Source organism: Indicator indicator, chromosome 19, assembly GCF_027791375.1.
Source record: "Indicator indicator isolate 239-I01 chromosome 19, UM_Iind_1.1, whole genome shotgun sequence".
NCBI lineage: Eukaryota > Metazoa > Chordata > Aves > Piciformes > Indicatoridae > Indicator > Indicator indicator.
Genome location: NC_072028.1, coordinates 20,082,593 through 20,096,007, shown reverse-complemented (window position 1 = coordinate 20,096,007; position 13,415 = coordinate 20,082,593). Strand labels below are relative to the sequence as shown.

Here is a 13,415-nt window from a genome sequence, read left to right as displayed (position 1 = left end):
GAAGGGAAAAATAAAGGGGGGGGGGGGGGAAAGGAGGGAAAAAAAAAAACAAAAAACCCCAACCAACCAAACCACCACTGAAGCTTGGTGTTGACTGGCAGTGTTGTTGGTTCTGAGCTTCCCTGCCCCGGTGATGTTTACAGCCTGGTCACTCTTTAACTCAGCCAGAACCACTCAGAGACTGGAGAGCCGCAGCAGCATCCCCGCCGCCCGCTCCCGTCCCCACGGGGCTCCTCTCTTGCCAAACCCTCCCCGCCCCTTTCCCCTCTCTCTTTCCAGCTCCTTGGAGTTGGATGCATTTCAAGGAGGATCCAGGGGATGCCCCCTCCCCACACACACACAGACTAGACCGTGGGGATGCCAAGATGGGAGTTGTTTCACGGCAGTGCCCCCTTCCAGCCCCCCCCCTCCTATCGCCATCCCCTCCTGGCTGCGGCGGGCGCGGTTTGCGTTGGTGAGCCCTCCCCTGCCGGTGGCCGCGGGAAACCTTTCTGTATTTATATATTAAAACAAACAAAAAAAAAAAAAGGGGGAGGGGGGGAACCCAAACAAACAAACAAAAAAAAAAAACCACACACACGGGAAAAAAAAAAAAAAAAAGAGTTCCGAGCTTGGGGGGGGGAGCTTCCTTCATTAGTCAAGGTGTTTTGATATGGTATTAAAACAATGTTCAATAAAATATTCACTGTTATTTTATTTCATTGGCTTTCTTGCTCAAGTGGGTGATGGGGAGGATGGAGTCCCCCCCACCTTGCTTCCCAGTCTCCTGGCTGTACCCCTTCCCCATACCCCTACAGTGGGTGAGAGACTGAAACTGCTTGCCCAGGGAGGTTGTGGGTGCTCCATCCCTGGAGGTGTTGAAGGCCAGGTTGGATGAAGGCTTGAGCAACGTGGGCTACTGGGAGGTGTCCTTGCTCTTGGGCAACCTGGGCTGGTGAGAGGTGTCCTTGCCCATGTGGGCTGGCTGGAACTAGATGGTCTTTATGGTCCCTTTTAACCCAAACTATTCTATGATCTGCTGTCAGCAAGTGCAGGTGTCCTGATGGCTGTGGAGTCCATCTGCTTCATCAGGCTGGTATTTGACTTGGATATTAGCTGCCTTCCAGTACCTGGGAAGAGCGTTGGGAAGGGACTTCTCATGAGGGCTTGCAGTGACAGGCTGAGGGGGGAATGGATTGAAGCTGAAAGAGGGGAGACAGGCTGGAGATTAGGAAGAAATTGTTGGCAGTGAAGGTGGTGAGACACTGGCAACAGGTTTCCCAGGGAGGCTGTGGCTGCCCCCTCCCTGGAGCCGTTCAAGACCAGGTTGGATGGGACCTTGAGCAACCTGGACTGGTGGGAGGTGTCCCTGCCCATGGCAAGGGGTTGGAGCTGGATGAGCTTTGAAGACCCTTCCAACCCAACCCATTTTGTAATTCTGTGACTCAATGGTGGTGATCAGCACATCGCTACGGCTCTGGGGAAGTGGCTGAAGTGCTGGGACCTTTTGCTCTGCCTGTCTGTGCGCTGCTTGGAACAGAGTCCCCCTGGAGAGGAGTGGTGGTGGCCTGTGTCCCCCAAAAGACATCATGGCACATGGAGATTGTGAGTGCAAAGAGCTTTATTGAGAGTCTGACCCACAAGGCTGGGGACAGGGGAGATCCGAGGGGAACACGGCAGGTGGCAGTGCAGGGCAGCATGACCAGCCCTGACTCCAAAAGCTGCCAGGTGGGTGCTAGTGCCCCCTCAGAGCACCTTGCCAGGGTTCATGAGGTTGTGGGGGTCCAGCGCAGTCTTGATGCTGCGCAGGGTGTCCAGGCCCTCCTGGCCCAGCTCCTCCCGCAGCAGTGCCCTCTTGCCCAGCCCCACGCCATGCTCCCCCGTGCAAGTACCCCCAGCTGCCAGCGCCCGCCTGCAGGACAGAGGGCATCAGGAGATGGCACAGGGGCATCTATCCCCATCCATTCCCCTGGCATGTCCCTGTCCCCACCTGCCCAGGCGCTCGGTGAAGGCGTGGACACGCTGGGCCTCGGCCAGGTCTTGGGTGTTGAAGACAATGATGCAGTGGAAGTTGCCATCCCCCACGTGTCCCACCATGGGCCCTGTGGGGATGTGCATGGGCCAGGTGGGACATGCCAGGGAGGATGATGGCTTCCCAACACCCCTCCCTACCCCATGGGTTACATGGCCCCACTGACCAGTGATGCCAGAGTCCTGTAGGTCCTGCTTGGTCTCCACCACCACGTCGGGCAGGCGGGAGATGGGCACGCAGACGTCTGTGGAGTAGCCCTGGGCCGGGCAAGGCAGAGTGATGGTGCCCGCAGCTCCACTGGGAGCTGCCACCATCGTACCCCGTGCCCAGCCCTGTGCCTGTCCCTCACCTGGCAGCCAGGCCGCAGGGCCAGGGCAGCGTACCAGGCACTATGGCGCATGGCCCAGAGCCGTTCGCGCTCCTCCGGTTCCTTTGCCCAGGCCAGGCTGGAGCCACCGTTCAGCCGCACGATCTCCTCTGGTGATGGGGTCAGGAGCCCTGGGATGGGGCCAGGACAGGACCCACAGCAACCCCCAGGACCCCCAATCCCCACTCTGGGCATCAATCCCATGCCCCTGGTCCCCTTATTCCTGGGCATTTGTCCATCACCCTAGGGCAACCCCTGGTCCCCTCTGGTACCCTTCTGGTCCCACCATGGCCCTGGGCTCCTGGCCCTTGCACTGGACCATTTAGTCCAGGCACCCATCCCTCACCCTGGTGACCCACTTGTTGTGCCTAGTCCCATTCTGAGCACCAATTTCTGCTCCCCCTGGGCATGTGTAACCATCACTGAGACCCCCCAGCCCCTCAGTCCTGCAGTCCCCAGCTCTAGACATCTGTCCCCCATCCTGGTGACCCCAAGGTACCCCAGCCAATGAACCAGGACATCTATCACACTCCAGAGTCACACCATGCCCCTACCCCTCACTCCAAGACACCACTGCTCCCCTTGTCCACAGGCCCTGGTGACATCCACCTTGATTCCCTAGTCCTCACCTCTGGGCACCCATCCCTCATCATGGTGACCCCAAGGATCCTCAGTTAATGGCTTTGTGTACTCATCCCTTGTCTGAGGACACCCTCCCTGTCTGTGAGCAACCCATCCTGGTCCCTGGGTACTTGCTGTGGCTCCTAGCCCCAGCCACACTGGTCTCAATCCTTGCCACCCTATTCCTGTGCCAGGTACTGCCCGTCCCTACCCGCCTGCTGCTGCTGCTCAACCAGGCTGCACCGGGAGCCATGGAGCTCCAGCAGCAGTGTGGCGGCTGCCGGCAACTCCAACTTGCTGAAGCGGCTGCAGGCCTCCACCATCACCTCATCCAGGAACTCTGCGTGGGAGAAGACAAGGCTGAGCCCACCCACCACCAGCCCCCATCCCCTGCCCCCACCACCATCCCCCCAGTCGGGCACCCACCGATGCGCGCCACAGGCACGGCCGCCTGCAGCACCTGGACGGTGCAGGACACGGCTGCCCGCACGCCAGGGAAGGTGGCAATGGTGACGGCCACAGCCTCGGGCAGGGGGTGCAGGCGCAGGGTGGCCTGTGTCAGGAAGCCCAGCGTGCCCTCGGAGCCCACGAAGAGAGAGGTCAGGTCGTAGCCAGCTGCCCGCTTCCTGCAGGAGGATGGTGAGCAGGCACTGGTGGGCACCCATCCTGGCCCCTTCCTGGCCCTTTTTCCCACCTCCTCCTGCCCTCCAGGTGCCCACCTGGCCTGGCGTCCGGGGCCGGCGGTATGGAGCAGGCGCCCATCCGGCAGCACCACGCGCAGGTTGAGCACGTTGGGCCGCATGGTGCCGTAGCGCACGGCGTTGGTGCCCGAGGCGCCCGTGGCTGCCATGCCGCACAGCGAGGCGTCCGCCCCAGGGTCTGTGGGGCAAGGTGGGGATGGGTGGAACGGTGCAGGGATTTGGGTCGTGGGATGCTCCCACACCATGGAACCCTGGCAGCCCCAGTGCACCCCCAACGCTATGGGGACCCCAGCATGCCTGGGGCTATGGCATTCACTCCTCTGCGGGTGCCATTGATGCTCCCCTGAGATCGTGGCACCCTGTGGGGACTCCAACATCCCTACAGACCATGGCATAACCAAGAAGACCCCTGGCACCCTGCAACCATGGAACCCCTAATCCCAATAGCACCCTTGATAGACCACTGGGACCATGGCATACCCAAGAAGACCCCTGGCACCCTGCAACCATGGAACCCCTAATCCCAATAGCACCCTTGATAGACCACTGGGACCATGGCACACCAAAGAACCCCCCTTGCATGTCTCAGCACCTCCATAGGGACCTCAGAATCCATGGGACCTTGGGGACCCCAATACCTCTACAACCATGGTACTTATTCCCCACTGGACACCCCTGAAACCACAGCACTTCAGTGTGGACCTCCAGCACCCTTGGGACCTCAGCACAGCCATGAGCATCCCCCAGCACCTCTTGGCTGACAGCATCCCCAGCATCCCCTTTGAGACCGCAGCAATCCCAGCCCCATGGGCACCTCTGGGATATCTCTGGCACCATGACACATGCAAAGTGATGACCACAGCAGCCTAGGGGTATCGCCAGCACCTCTAGAACCCCAGCACCCCATGGGGATGGCAGTGCTACTGGGGCCCTGGTACCCCCAGCCCCACAGTCACCCCTGGGACCATGGCACGACCACAGGCCAGCATCCCCAGTGCTCCCAGCACACCCAACCCAACAGATGTCCCCCAGCACCCCCAGTGCCACCACCCCTAGCCCTCCTCTGCTGCTCCCCAGTGCCCACGGTACCAACGGGGAACCAGAGCCCAGTGCCACGCAGGTGTTTGTTGAGGGCCTTGCGGGTGACACCAGGTTCCACCATCACTGAGAAGTCTTCAAGACTCAGCTCTGTGATGCCATCCATGCGGCTTAGGTCGAAGCAGACGCCACCCTGGCATGGGGGAACTGAAGTGAATGGGCACAGCCAGGAACTGAGAGCCCCCAGGTGAGGACTGGGCAAGAGGTGCCAGGGGTGCCAAGGGATTGTGGGGTGTGCCAGTACCTGCACGGCATTGACGCCGCCCTCAAGGCCGGTGCCAGTGCCAAAGGGCACCATGGGCACGTGGCAGCGGTGGCAGAGTGCTGCCAGCTCCTGCACTTGCTCCACAGCTTGGGGCCACACCACAGCATCTGGCGGGGCACAGCTGGGGAACGGGATGGCACTGCTGACACACTGACTTCCCTGCCCAGACCTTTCCTTTCTTCATGGACCTTCCCCTCCCCATAGACCTGCCCCTCCACATACCCTATCCCTGCCCAGACCATTCCCCTCTTCATGGACCTTCCTCTCCACACAACCTTCCCCTCTCTCCAGGACCTTGTCCCCTCCCCAAACCATTACTCCCCTAAGTCCCTTTCCTTTTCCATTGCCCTTCCCATCCCTGTGCCATTTCCCCTCCCCAAGCCCCTTCCCCTGCCCATGGCTTTTCCCCAACCCAGACCTTTCCTGTCCCCGAATTCCCCTATCAAGTCCATTACCATCACCAGGACCCTTCTCTTGCCCAGACCCTTCCACTCACCAGGAGACCTTCTCTCCATGGCCTTCCCCTCCCTGAACCCCTTCCTCTCGGCAGCACCCCTCCCAAGCGAGCCCTTCCCGGGGGTCCCAGCCCCGCACCCACTCGTGCATGGACTCGTCATGCCCGTGCTGCTCCCGCACCACCGTGGCCGTGGACACGTTGGGTGCCCCCACCACGGCCCTCAGCGCCTTCACGAAGTCGGGGGGCAGCGGCTGCTGGGGAGGGGGGCAAAGGGAGGGACCCGTCAGGGTGGGGACAGGAGGGTCGGCCCCGGGGCCCACGGAGCTGGGACCCTCACACACGACGCCCCCACGGAGTCTTGTCGCTCGTTGCCACCCGGTCCCTCCAGACCCCGCGGCACGCCCAGTCCGGCCCCACCTTGGAGCAGCAGCTCCGGCGCCCCAGGACCCCCCGCAGACTCAGCAGCCTCCGCAGAGCCATAGTGGGGACAGCCCGGGCCAGGAGCAGCGCCAGGAACTGTCCCCAGCCCCACCCCGCGGCCCGGCCCCTCCTGTCGCCACCGCCTCCGGCACCTTAAGGTGGCCCCGGCTGGAACACGGAGCCACTCTCCGACGCGGGTATTGTGCCTCCAGCACCAGCCCTGGGGTCTCCATGGACGGACACTGTCCCCACAGCTCACCATGGCTCCACCTGTCCACCCACCTGGCCCCACTCCCACCCTGCTGCCAGGGTCTCTAAGGCACCAGGCAGGTGTCCCCTGCCTGCTCTGCTTGCCTGCACTTCGCCACGTGTCCTCACGCTTGTGCAGCTCCCTGACCCCCCGAGAGACCACATGTCCCTGTCCCTGCAGCTTTCTGGCCAGGTGTCCCCATTCCCCCAGCCTCATGGCCCCACCTGGCCACCTTTCCTTGTGCCTCCAGCCCTCCCAGCCGCCTCTTCCCACACCCTCCTCTCTCTCTGACCTCACCAGGTGCCCCCCATTCAACCTCCCGTCCCCATCTCCAGCGTGCCAGCCGCTTGTCCCTATGCCCAGAGGACCATCCCTGCACCCACCTGGGGCCCCTCTCGCCAGCCCTGTGTCCCCAGCTGTCCGCCAGCCCCATGCCCCTTCCCGCCCATCCCGGTGCCACAGTCGGGACACAGCACGGGGGTCACAGCGTTTATTGCCGGCCTCAGTTGGCCTCCAGGATGGAATCGATCCAGCCGCGCAGCTCGGTGACACGGGTGTAGACGCCAGGCACCTGGGGGTCGCAGGTGCTGCTGCCCCAGGAGACGATGCCCACCAGGGTCCAAGCGCCGTCCTTCTGGCACACCAGCGGGCCCCCGGAGTCGCCCTGCGGGCAGAGAGTGAGGGCAGGGGGAGGAGGGGGCAGCATGGGGGGCAAGGGCGGGGGACAGGGCGGCGCGGGGGCACCTACCATGCAGGAGGAGGCACCGTCAGCGCCGGCGCAGATCATGGAGCTGCGGATGCGGAACCCCCAGAACTCCTTGCACTGCTCGTTGGTGAGCAGGGGCAGGGCTGCCTGCTGCAGCACCGCGGGACTCTTGGAGGCTGCGGGACAGGACAGGCGTCAGCAGGGACCACGGTCAGCAGGGCACGGGGACGGGGCGTGGGGACTGGGGTGCGGATGGGGATGGGGATAGGGAGAAGGCTGGGGATGAGAAGGAGCACGTGGACGGGGTGGGGATGAGGATGAGGGTGCAGAGAGTGAGGATGGAGACAGGAAGCAGGGCACTGGTAGAGATGGGGATGAGGACAAGGGATTGGGACAGGGATGGGAATGAGGACAGGCATGGGAATAGGGACAGGGACCGGGATGAGGCTGTGGGCAAAGAGGAGCAGGAGGAGAAGGAGGGATTGGGATGGGGATGGAGGTGAGGAGAGGGAAGGGTCAGATAGAGGGACTGGGGCTGAGGATTAGGATGGGGTTTAGGTGTGAGGATGAGCTTGAGGACTGGAGATGGGGAGGAGGATAAGGCCAGGGATGAGACCAGGAGAGGAGGAGGAGAGTGGGACTGGTGAAGGGGCCGTGTCCCGGCACAGGAAGGAGCAGTACCGTTGGGGTCAGTGAGGCCCCAGCCGGTGGTGACACAGGTGGTGCCCCCAGGGAAGTCCTCGGTGGCCGTGGGCAGGCAGACAGGGGACACACGGTTGGACAGGCGTGCAGGGGTGGCCAGTTTGATCAGGGTGATGTCGTCACGGATGGTCAGCATGTTGAACTTGGGGTTCTTGAAGACCTGCAGCAAGCAGCACCGCTCCCAGGGCCTGCACCCCTGGCCACGGCCCCTGGCACTGCACAGGCACCAAGAGCACCCCCAGGGACCAAGGGGAGCTCAGGGACCAATAAAGACTGAAGGGCATCCTGGGGAATGGCTCTGAGGATCCCAGGTTGATAGGGACTGCGTGGCACAAATCCCACCCCCGAGGCACAGGACAGCACGACATGGTGGGGACCCATGGGGCCATCAGGGAGCAGACTCAAACCCTAGGACCGATGGAGACCTGAGGCTCAAACGCCAATGCCAGGGGCAGCACGGTGACAGGGACACCCCTGCCCATGGGAGCAGAGACCAAACCCTGGGCTGATGGGACCCCAGGGAAGAGATCCCAGACCCAGGGCACAGGGCTATGGGGACACCAGTAGGGACCTGGGGGACTCTAGGACAGAGCAGACCCCAAAACCCCTGCTCAGGTACCACCAAGGAGCAAGGGACAGCACCAGGAACAGATACATGCAAGGGACCGAGGGTCAGACACCAGTGTTCAGGAAGATGCAGCCACCACGAGCACATGTCCCAGACAGGGGTGATGCCCACTGGGGACCTTGTTCAGGGCACTGCAGGGCAACCACTAATGTGGGGGCACTGGGGACCGGGGACACCCCACATCACACCACAGGCACTGCTTATGAGGAGCCTCCAGCCCTGGCCCCCATTCCTTCAATGTCCCTGGAACTCGGGACACCCTGGAGACCCAAGCTGAGCAGTGACAAGGAGCAGAGACACCCCAGGCAGCTCAGCTAATGGATGCAGGTCACCATGGACCTCCCAGGGACCCTGAGCCTCAGGATAAGAGGAGCCAGGGACCCCCTGGGAACCTGACCCCCAGGGCAAGACGGCCCTGGAGCCACAGGGCTGCCTGTGGCAGCTCGGGGACCTCACAGGCACACGGCCCTTGCCTCGCTGGTACCTTCTCGATGGTCAGCTTCTGCTGGGCATCAGTGGGGGAGTCCTGGTCGTAGGCGCCCACCACCACCGTGTCGGTTTTCCTGCACACGGGCAGGCGCTGAGCGCAGGGCACAGGGCACACGGATGGGCGCTCTTAGGGCCCCCGCGCCTGTGCCCAGCCCCGGGCCGGCCGTCGGCAGAGCCGCTGCCTACCTGACGCCGCAGTGGGCGGCGGTGACCACCCAGTTCTCGCTGATCAGCGACCCGCCGCAGAAGTGGAAGCCGTCGTAGCGCTGGCAGGGAGAGGGAGCTGCCATCAGCACCCAGCACCGCCGCCGGCTGCTCCGTGCCGGGCCCTGCCCCGGCCCCGGCCCCCGCCCGGCACGGCACCCACCCCGCCGCCGGCACTCACCTGGAGGGACACCTGCCAGGGCCAGGAGCCTGGCACGGCCGGCTCTCCGTTGACGATGCGGGTGTAGCCACGGATGACGGGCGCGATGGCGGGCACGCCGCAGCCTGCGGGGCACGGGCACACATGGCACGGGGCTCCGACCGGCCCGGACCCGCAGCCCCTACCACCGCTGCCACCCCCCCCCTCCCCCGAGCCCCGAGCCCTCCCCACTCGGTCCCACGGCCCCACTCACTCTCGGAGAGGCTGGCACGGGCAAAGCCCGCCAGCGCCAGGCAGCTCAGCAGCCACAGAAAAGCCATGGCGATTCGTGGGGAACAGACCCTGCCTGGGGCTCGGGGCCTCTTATACCCACCCCTGGGCATGGACCCGCCTCTGGCCTTGGCACCTTGGCCTCTGCAGATGGCATGGCACTCAGCACTGTGCCACTGGCATAGTGCCATTCTTGATATGTGGCCCTGGCGGCACGTTGCTCACAGCCACATCCAGCCTGGCTGCAAAAGCCTCCAGGGATGAGGCTTCCACTACCTCCCTGGGCAACCTGTGCCAGTGTCTCACCACCCTCCTGGGGAAGAATTTCTTCCTAATAGCCAATCTGAATCTCCCCTTTTCTAGTTTTGTTCCATTGTGCCCCCATCCTATCATTACCTGTCACCCTAAAAAGTCTCTCACCAGCTTTCTTTAGCCCCCTTCAGATACTGGAAGGCCACAAGAAGGTCTCCTGGGAGCCTTCTCTTCTCCAGACTGCACAGCCCCAACTCTCTCAGTCTGTCCTCATAGCAGAGCAGCTCCAGCCCTCTGTTCGTCTTCATGGCCCTTCTCTGTGCAGCTTCCAGCACCTCCAGATCCTTCCTGTAATAGGGCCTCCAGAACTGGGTGCAGTACTCCAGATGCGGTCTCACCAGAGTGGAGTAGAGAGGGAGAATCACTTCCCTCGACCTGCTGGCTATGCTTCTCTTGATGCAGCCCAGGATGTGGTTGGCTTTCTGGTCTGCAAGTGCACACTGGTGGCTCATGTATCCATGAAGATGTTCAGAAGCCATCAGCACATGGGTCCTAGATAGCCTGGTGGGGATGACCTTGGTCCCTTCACCCTGCTCATGACACAGTGACAGCCCTGCCCATGCACAAGGCCATGGAGCATGTCAAAGCCACCGCCTAGACTCTACCACTGCTGTTCCACGGCCCCAGACAAGGCCATCAGCTCCAGATGCTACGCTCCCAGGCCACATCTCGGCACTGTGCTGGGTGCCACGCCATCTGCAGAGGCCAAGGTGCCAAGGCCAGAGGCGGGTCCATGCCCAGGGGTGGGTATAAGAGGCCCCGAGCCCCAGGCAGGGTCTGTTCCCCACGAATCGCCATGGCTTTTCTGTGGCTGCTGAGCTGCCTGGCGCTGGCGGGCTTTGCCCGTGCCAGCCTCTCCGAGAGTGAGTGGGGCCGTGGGACCGAGTGGGGAGGGCTCGGGGCTCGGGGGGGGGGGAGGGTGGCAGCGGTGGTAGGGGCTGCGGGTCCGGGCCGGTCGGAGCCCCGTGCCATGTGTGCCCGTGCCCCGCAGGCTGCGGCGTGCCCGCCATCGCGCCCGTCATCCGTGGCTACACCCGCATCGTCAACGGAGAGCCGGCCGTGCCAGGCTCCTGGCCCTGGCAGGTGTCCCTCCAGGTGAGTGCCGGCGGCGGGGTGGGTGCCGTGCCGGGCGGGGGCCGGGGCCGGGGCAGGGCCCGGCACGGAGCAGCCGGCGGCGGTGCTGGGTGCTGATGGCAGCTCCCTCTCCCTGCCAGCGCTACGACGGCTTCCACTTCTGCGGCGGGTCGCTGATCAGCGAGAACTGGGTGGTCACCGCCGCCCACTGCGGCGTCAGGTAGGCAGCGGCTCTGCCGACGGCCGGCCCGGGGCTGGGCACAGGCGCGGGGGCCCTAAGAGCGCCCATCCGTGTGCCCTGTGCCCTGCGCTCAGCGCCTGCCCGTGTGCAGGAAAACCGACACGGTGGTGGTGGGCGCCTACGACCAGGACTCCCCCACTGATGCCCAGCAGAAGCTGACCATCGAGAAGGTACCAGCGAGGCAAGGGCCGTGTGCCTGTGAGGTCCCCGAGCTGCCACAGGCAGCCCTGTGGCTCCAGGGCCGTCTTGCCCTGGGGGTCAGGTTCCCAGGGGGTCCCTGGCTCCTCTTATCCTGAGGCTCAGGGTCCCTGGGAGGTCCATGGTGACCTGCATCCATTAGCTGAGCTGCCTGGGGTGTCTCTGCTCCTTGTCACTGCTCAGCTTGGGTCTCCAGGGTGTCCCGAGTTCCAGGGACATTGAAGGAATGGGGGCCAGGGCTGGAGGCTCCTCATAAGCAGTGCCTGTGGTGTGATGTGGGGTGTCCCCGGTCCCCAGTGCCCCCACATTAGTGGTTGCCCTGCAGTGCCCTGAACAAGGTCCCCAGTGGGCATCACCCCTGTCTGGGACATGTGCTCGTGGTGGCTGCATCTTCCTGAACACTGGTGTCTGACCCTCGGTCCCTTGCATGTATCTGTTCCTGGTGCTGTCCCTTGCTCCTTGGTGGTACCTGAGCAGGGGTTTTGGGGTCTGCTCTGTCCTAGAGTCCCCCAGGTCCCTACTGGTGTCCCCATAGCCCTGTGCCCTGGGTCTGGGATCTCTTCCCTGGGGTCCCATCAGCCCAGGGTTTGGTCTCTGCTCCCATGGGCAGGGGTGTCCCTGTCACCGTGCTGCCCCTGGCATTGGCGTTTGAGCCTCAGGTCTCCATCGGTCCTAGGGTTTGAGTCTGCTCCCTGATGGCCCCATGGGTCCCCACCATGTCGTGCTGTCCTGTGCCTCGGGGGTGGGATTTGTGCCACGCAGTCCCTATCAACCTGGGATCCTCAGAGCCATTCCCCAGGATGCCCTTCAGTCTTTATTGGTCCCTGAGCTCCCCTTGGTCCCTGGGGGTGCTCTTGGTGCCTGTGCAGTGCCAGGGGCCGTGGCCAGGGGTGCAGGCCCTGGGAGCGGTGCTGCTTGCTGCAGGTCTTCAAGAACCCCAAGTTCAACATGCTGACCATCCGTGACGACATCACCCTGATCAAACTGGCCACCCCTGCACGCCTGTCCAACCGTGTGTCCCCTGTCTGCCTGCCCACGGCCACCGAGGACTTCCCTGGGGGCACCACCTGTGTCACCACCGGCTGGGGCCTCACTGACCCCAACGGTACTGCTCCTTCCTGTGCCGGGACACGGCCCCTTCACCAGTCCCACTCTCCTCCTCCTCTCCTGGTCTCATCCCTGGCCTTATCCTCCTCCCCATCTCCAGTCCTCAAGCTCATCCTCACACCTAAACCCCATCCTAATCCTCAGCCCCAGTCCCTCTATCTGACCCTTCCCTCTCCTCACCTCCATCCCCATCCCAATCCCTCCTTCTCCTCCTGCTCCTCTTTGCCCACAGCCTCATCCCGGTCCCTGTCCCTATTCCCATGCCTGTCCTCATTCCCATCCCTGTCCCAATCCCTTGTCCTCATCCCCATCTCTACCAGTGCCCTGCTTCCTGTCTCCATCCTCACTCTCTGCACCCTCATCCTCATCCCCACCCCGTCCACGTGCTCCTTCTCATCCCCAGCCTTCTCCCTATCCCCATCCCCATCCGCACCCCAGTCCCCACGCCCCGTCCCCGTGCCCTGCTGACCGTGGTCCCTGCTGACGCCTGTCCTGTCCCGCAGCCTCCAAGAGTCCCGCGGTGCTGCAGCAGGCAGCCCTGCCCCTGCTCACCAACGAGCAGTGCAAGGAGTTCTGGGGGTTCCGCATCCGCAGCTCCATGATCTGCGCCGGCGCTGACGGTGCCTCCTCCTGCATGGTAGGTGCCCCCGCGCCGCCCTGTCCCCCGCCCTTGCCCCCCATGCTGCCCCCCCCTCCCCCTGCCCTCACTCTCTGCCCGCAGGGCGACTCCGGGGGCCCGCTGGTGTGCCAGAAGGACGGCGCTTGGACCCTGGTGGGCATCGTCTCCTGGGGCAGCAGCACCTGCGACCCCCAGGTGCCTGGCGTCTACACCCGTGTCACCGAGCTGCGCGGCTGGATCGATTCCATCCTGGAGGCCAACTGAGGCCGGCAATAAACGCTGTGACCCCCGTGCTGTGTCCCGACTGTGGCACCGGGATGGGCGGGAAGGGGCATGGGGCTGGCGGACAGCTGGGGACACAGGGCTGGCGAGAGGGGCCCCAGGTGGGTGCAGGGATGGTCCTCTGGGCATAGGGACAAGCGGCTGGCACGCTGGAGATGGGGACGGGAGGTTGAATGGGGGGCACCTGGTGAGGTCAGAGAGAGAGGAGGGTGTGGGAAGAGGCGGCTGGGAGG

The 13,415-nt window shown here is 63.7% G+C and overlaps 3 protein-coding genes across 4 annotated transcripts; 1 reads left to right on the top strand and 2 right to left on the bottom strand.

Moving 5' to 3' along the window:
- Window positions 1-1,725: 1,725 nt before the first annotated feature.
- LDHD (lactate dehydrogenase D) lies at window positions 1,726-6,000 on the bottom strand. Of its 2 annotated transcripts, XM_054389809.1 has the most exons (11): window positions 5,938-6,000; window positions 5,662-5,774; window positions 5,043-5,184; window positions 4,790-4,931; window positions 3,719-3,878; window positions 3,426-3,625; window positions 3,211-3,339; window positions 2,361-2,488; window positions 2,178-2,268; window positions 1,970-2,081; window positions 1,726-1,891 (listed from the first exon to the last, which is right to left on the bottom strand). In XM_054389809.1, exons 1-11 carry the CDS (start codon window positions 5,998-6,000, stop codon window positions 1,726-1,728), a joined length of 1,446 nt encoding a protein of 481 aa, XP_054245784.1. The 2 variants fall into 2 exon arrangements, with proteins under 2 accessions (XP_054245784.1, XP_054245783.1); XM_054389808.1 differs by having other exon boundaries at window positions 3,426-3,878.
- A 692-nt stretch (window positions 6,001-6,692) lies between these two features.
- Window positions 6,693-9,399, bottom strand: LOC128973442 (chymotrypsinogen 2-like). Its single transcript, XM_054389756.1, has 7 exons — window positions 9,333-9,399; window positions 9,101-9,204; window positions 8,902-8,981; window positions 8,711-8,789; window positions 7,578-7,758; window positions 6,939-7,072; window positions 6,693-6,854 (listed from the first exon to the last, which is right to left on the bottom strand). Exons 1-7 carry the CDS (start codon window positions 9,397-9,399, stop codon window positions 6,693-6,695), a joined length of 807 nt encoding a protein of 268 aa, XP_054245731.1.
- Window positions 9,400-10,457: 1,058 nt separating this feature from the next.
- LOC128973400 (chymotrypsinogen 2-like) lies at window positions 10,458-13,164 on the top strand. The gene is made up of 7 exons (XM_054389702.1): window positions 10,458-10,524; window positions 10,653-10,756; window positions 10,876-10,955; window positions 11,068-11,146; window positions 12,099-12,279; window positions 12,785-12,918; window positions 13,003-13,164. Exons 1-7 carry the CDS (start codon window positions 10,458-10,460, stop codon window positions 13,162-13,164), a joined length of 807 nt encoding a protein of 268 aa, XP_054245677.1.
- The last annotated feature ends 251 nt before the right edge of the window (window positions 13,165-13,415 follow it).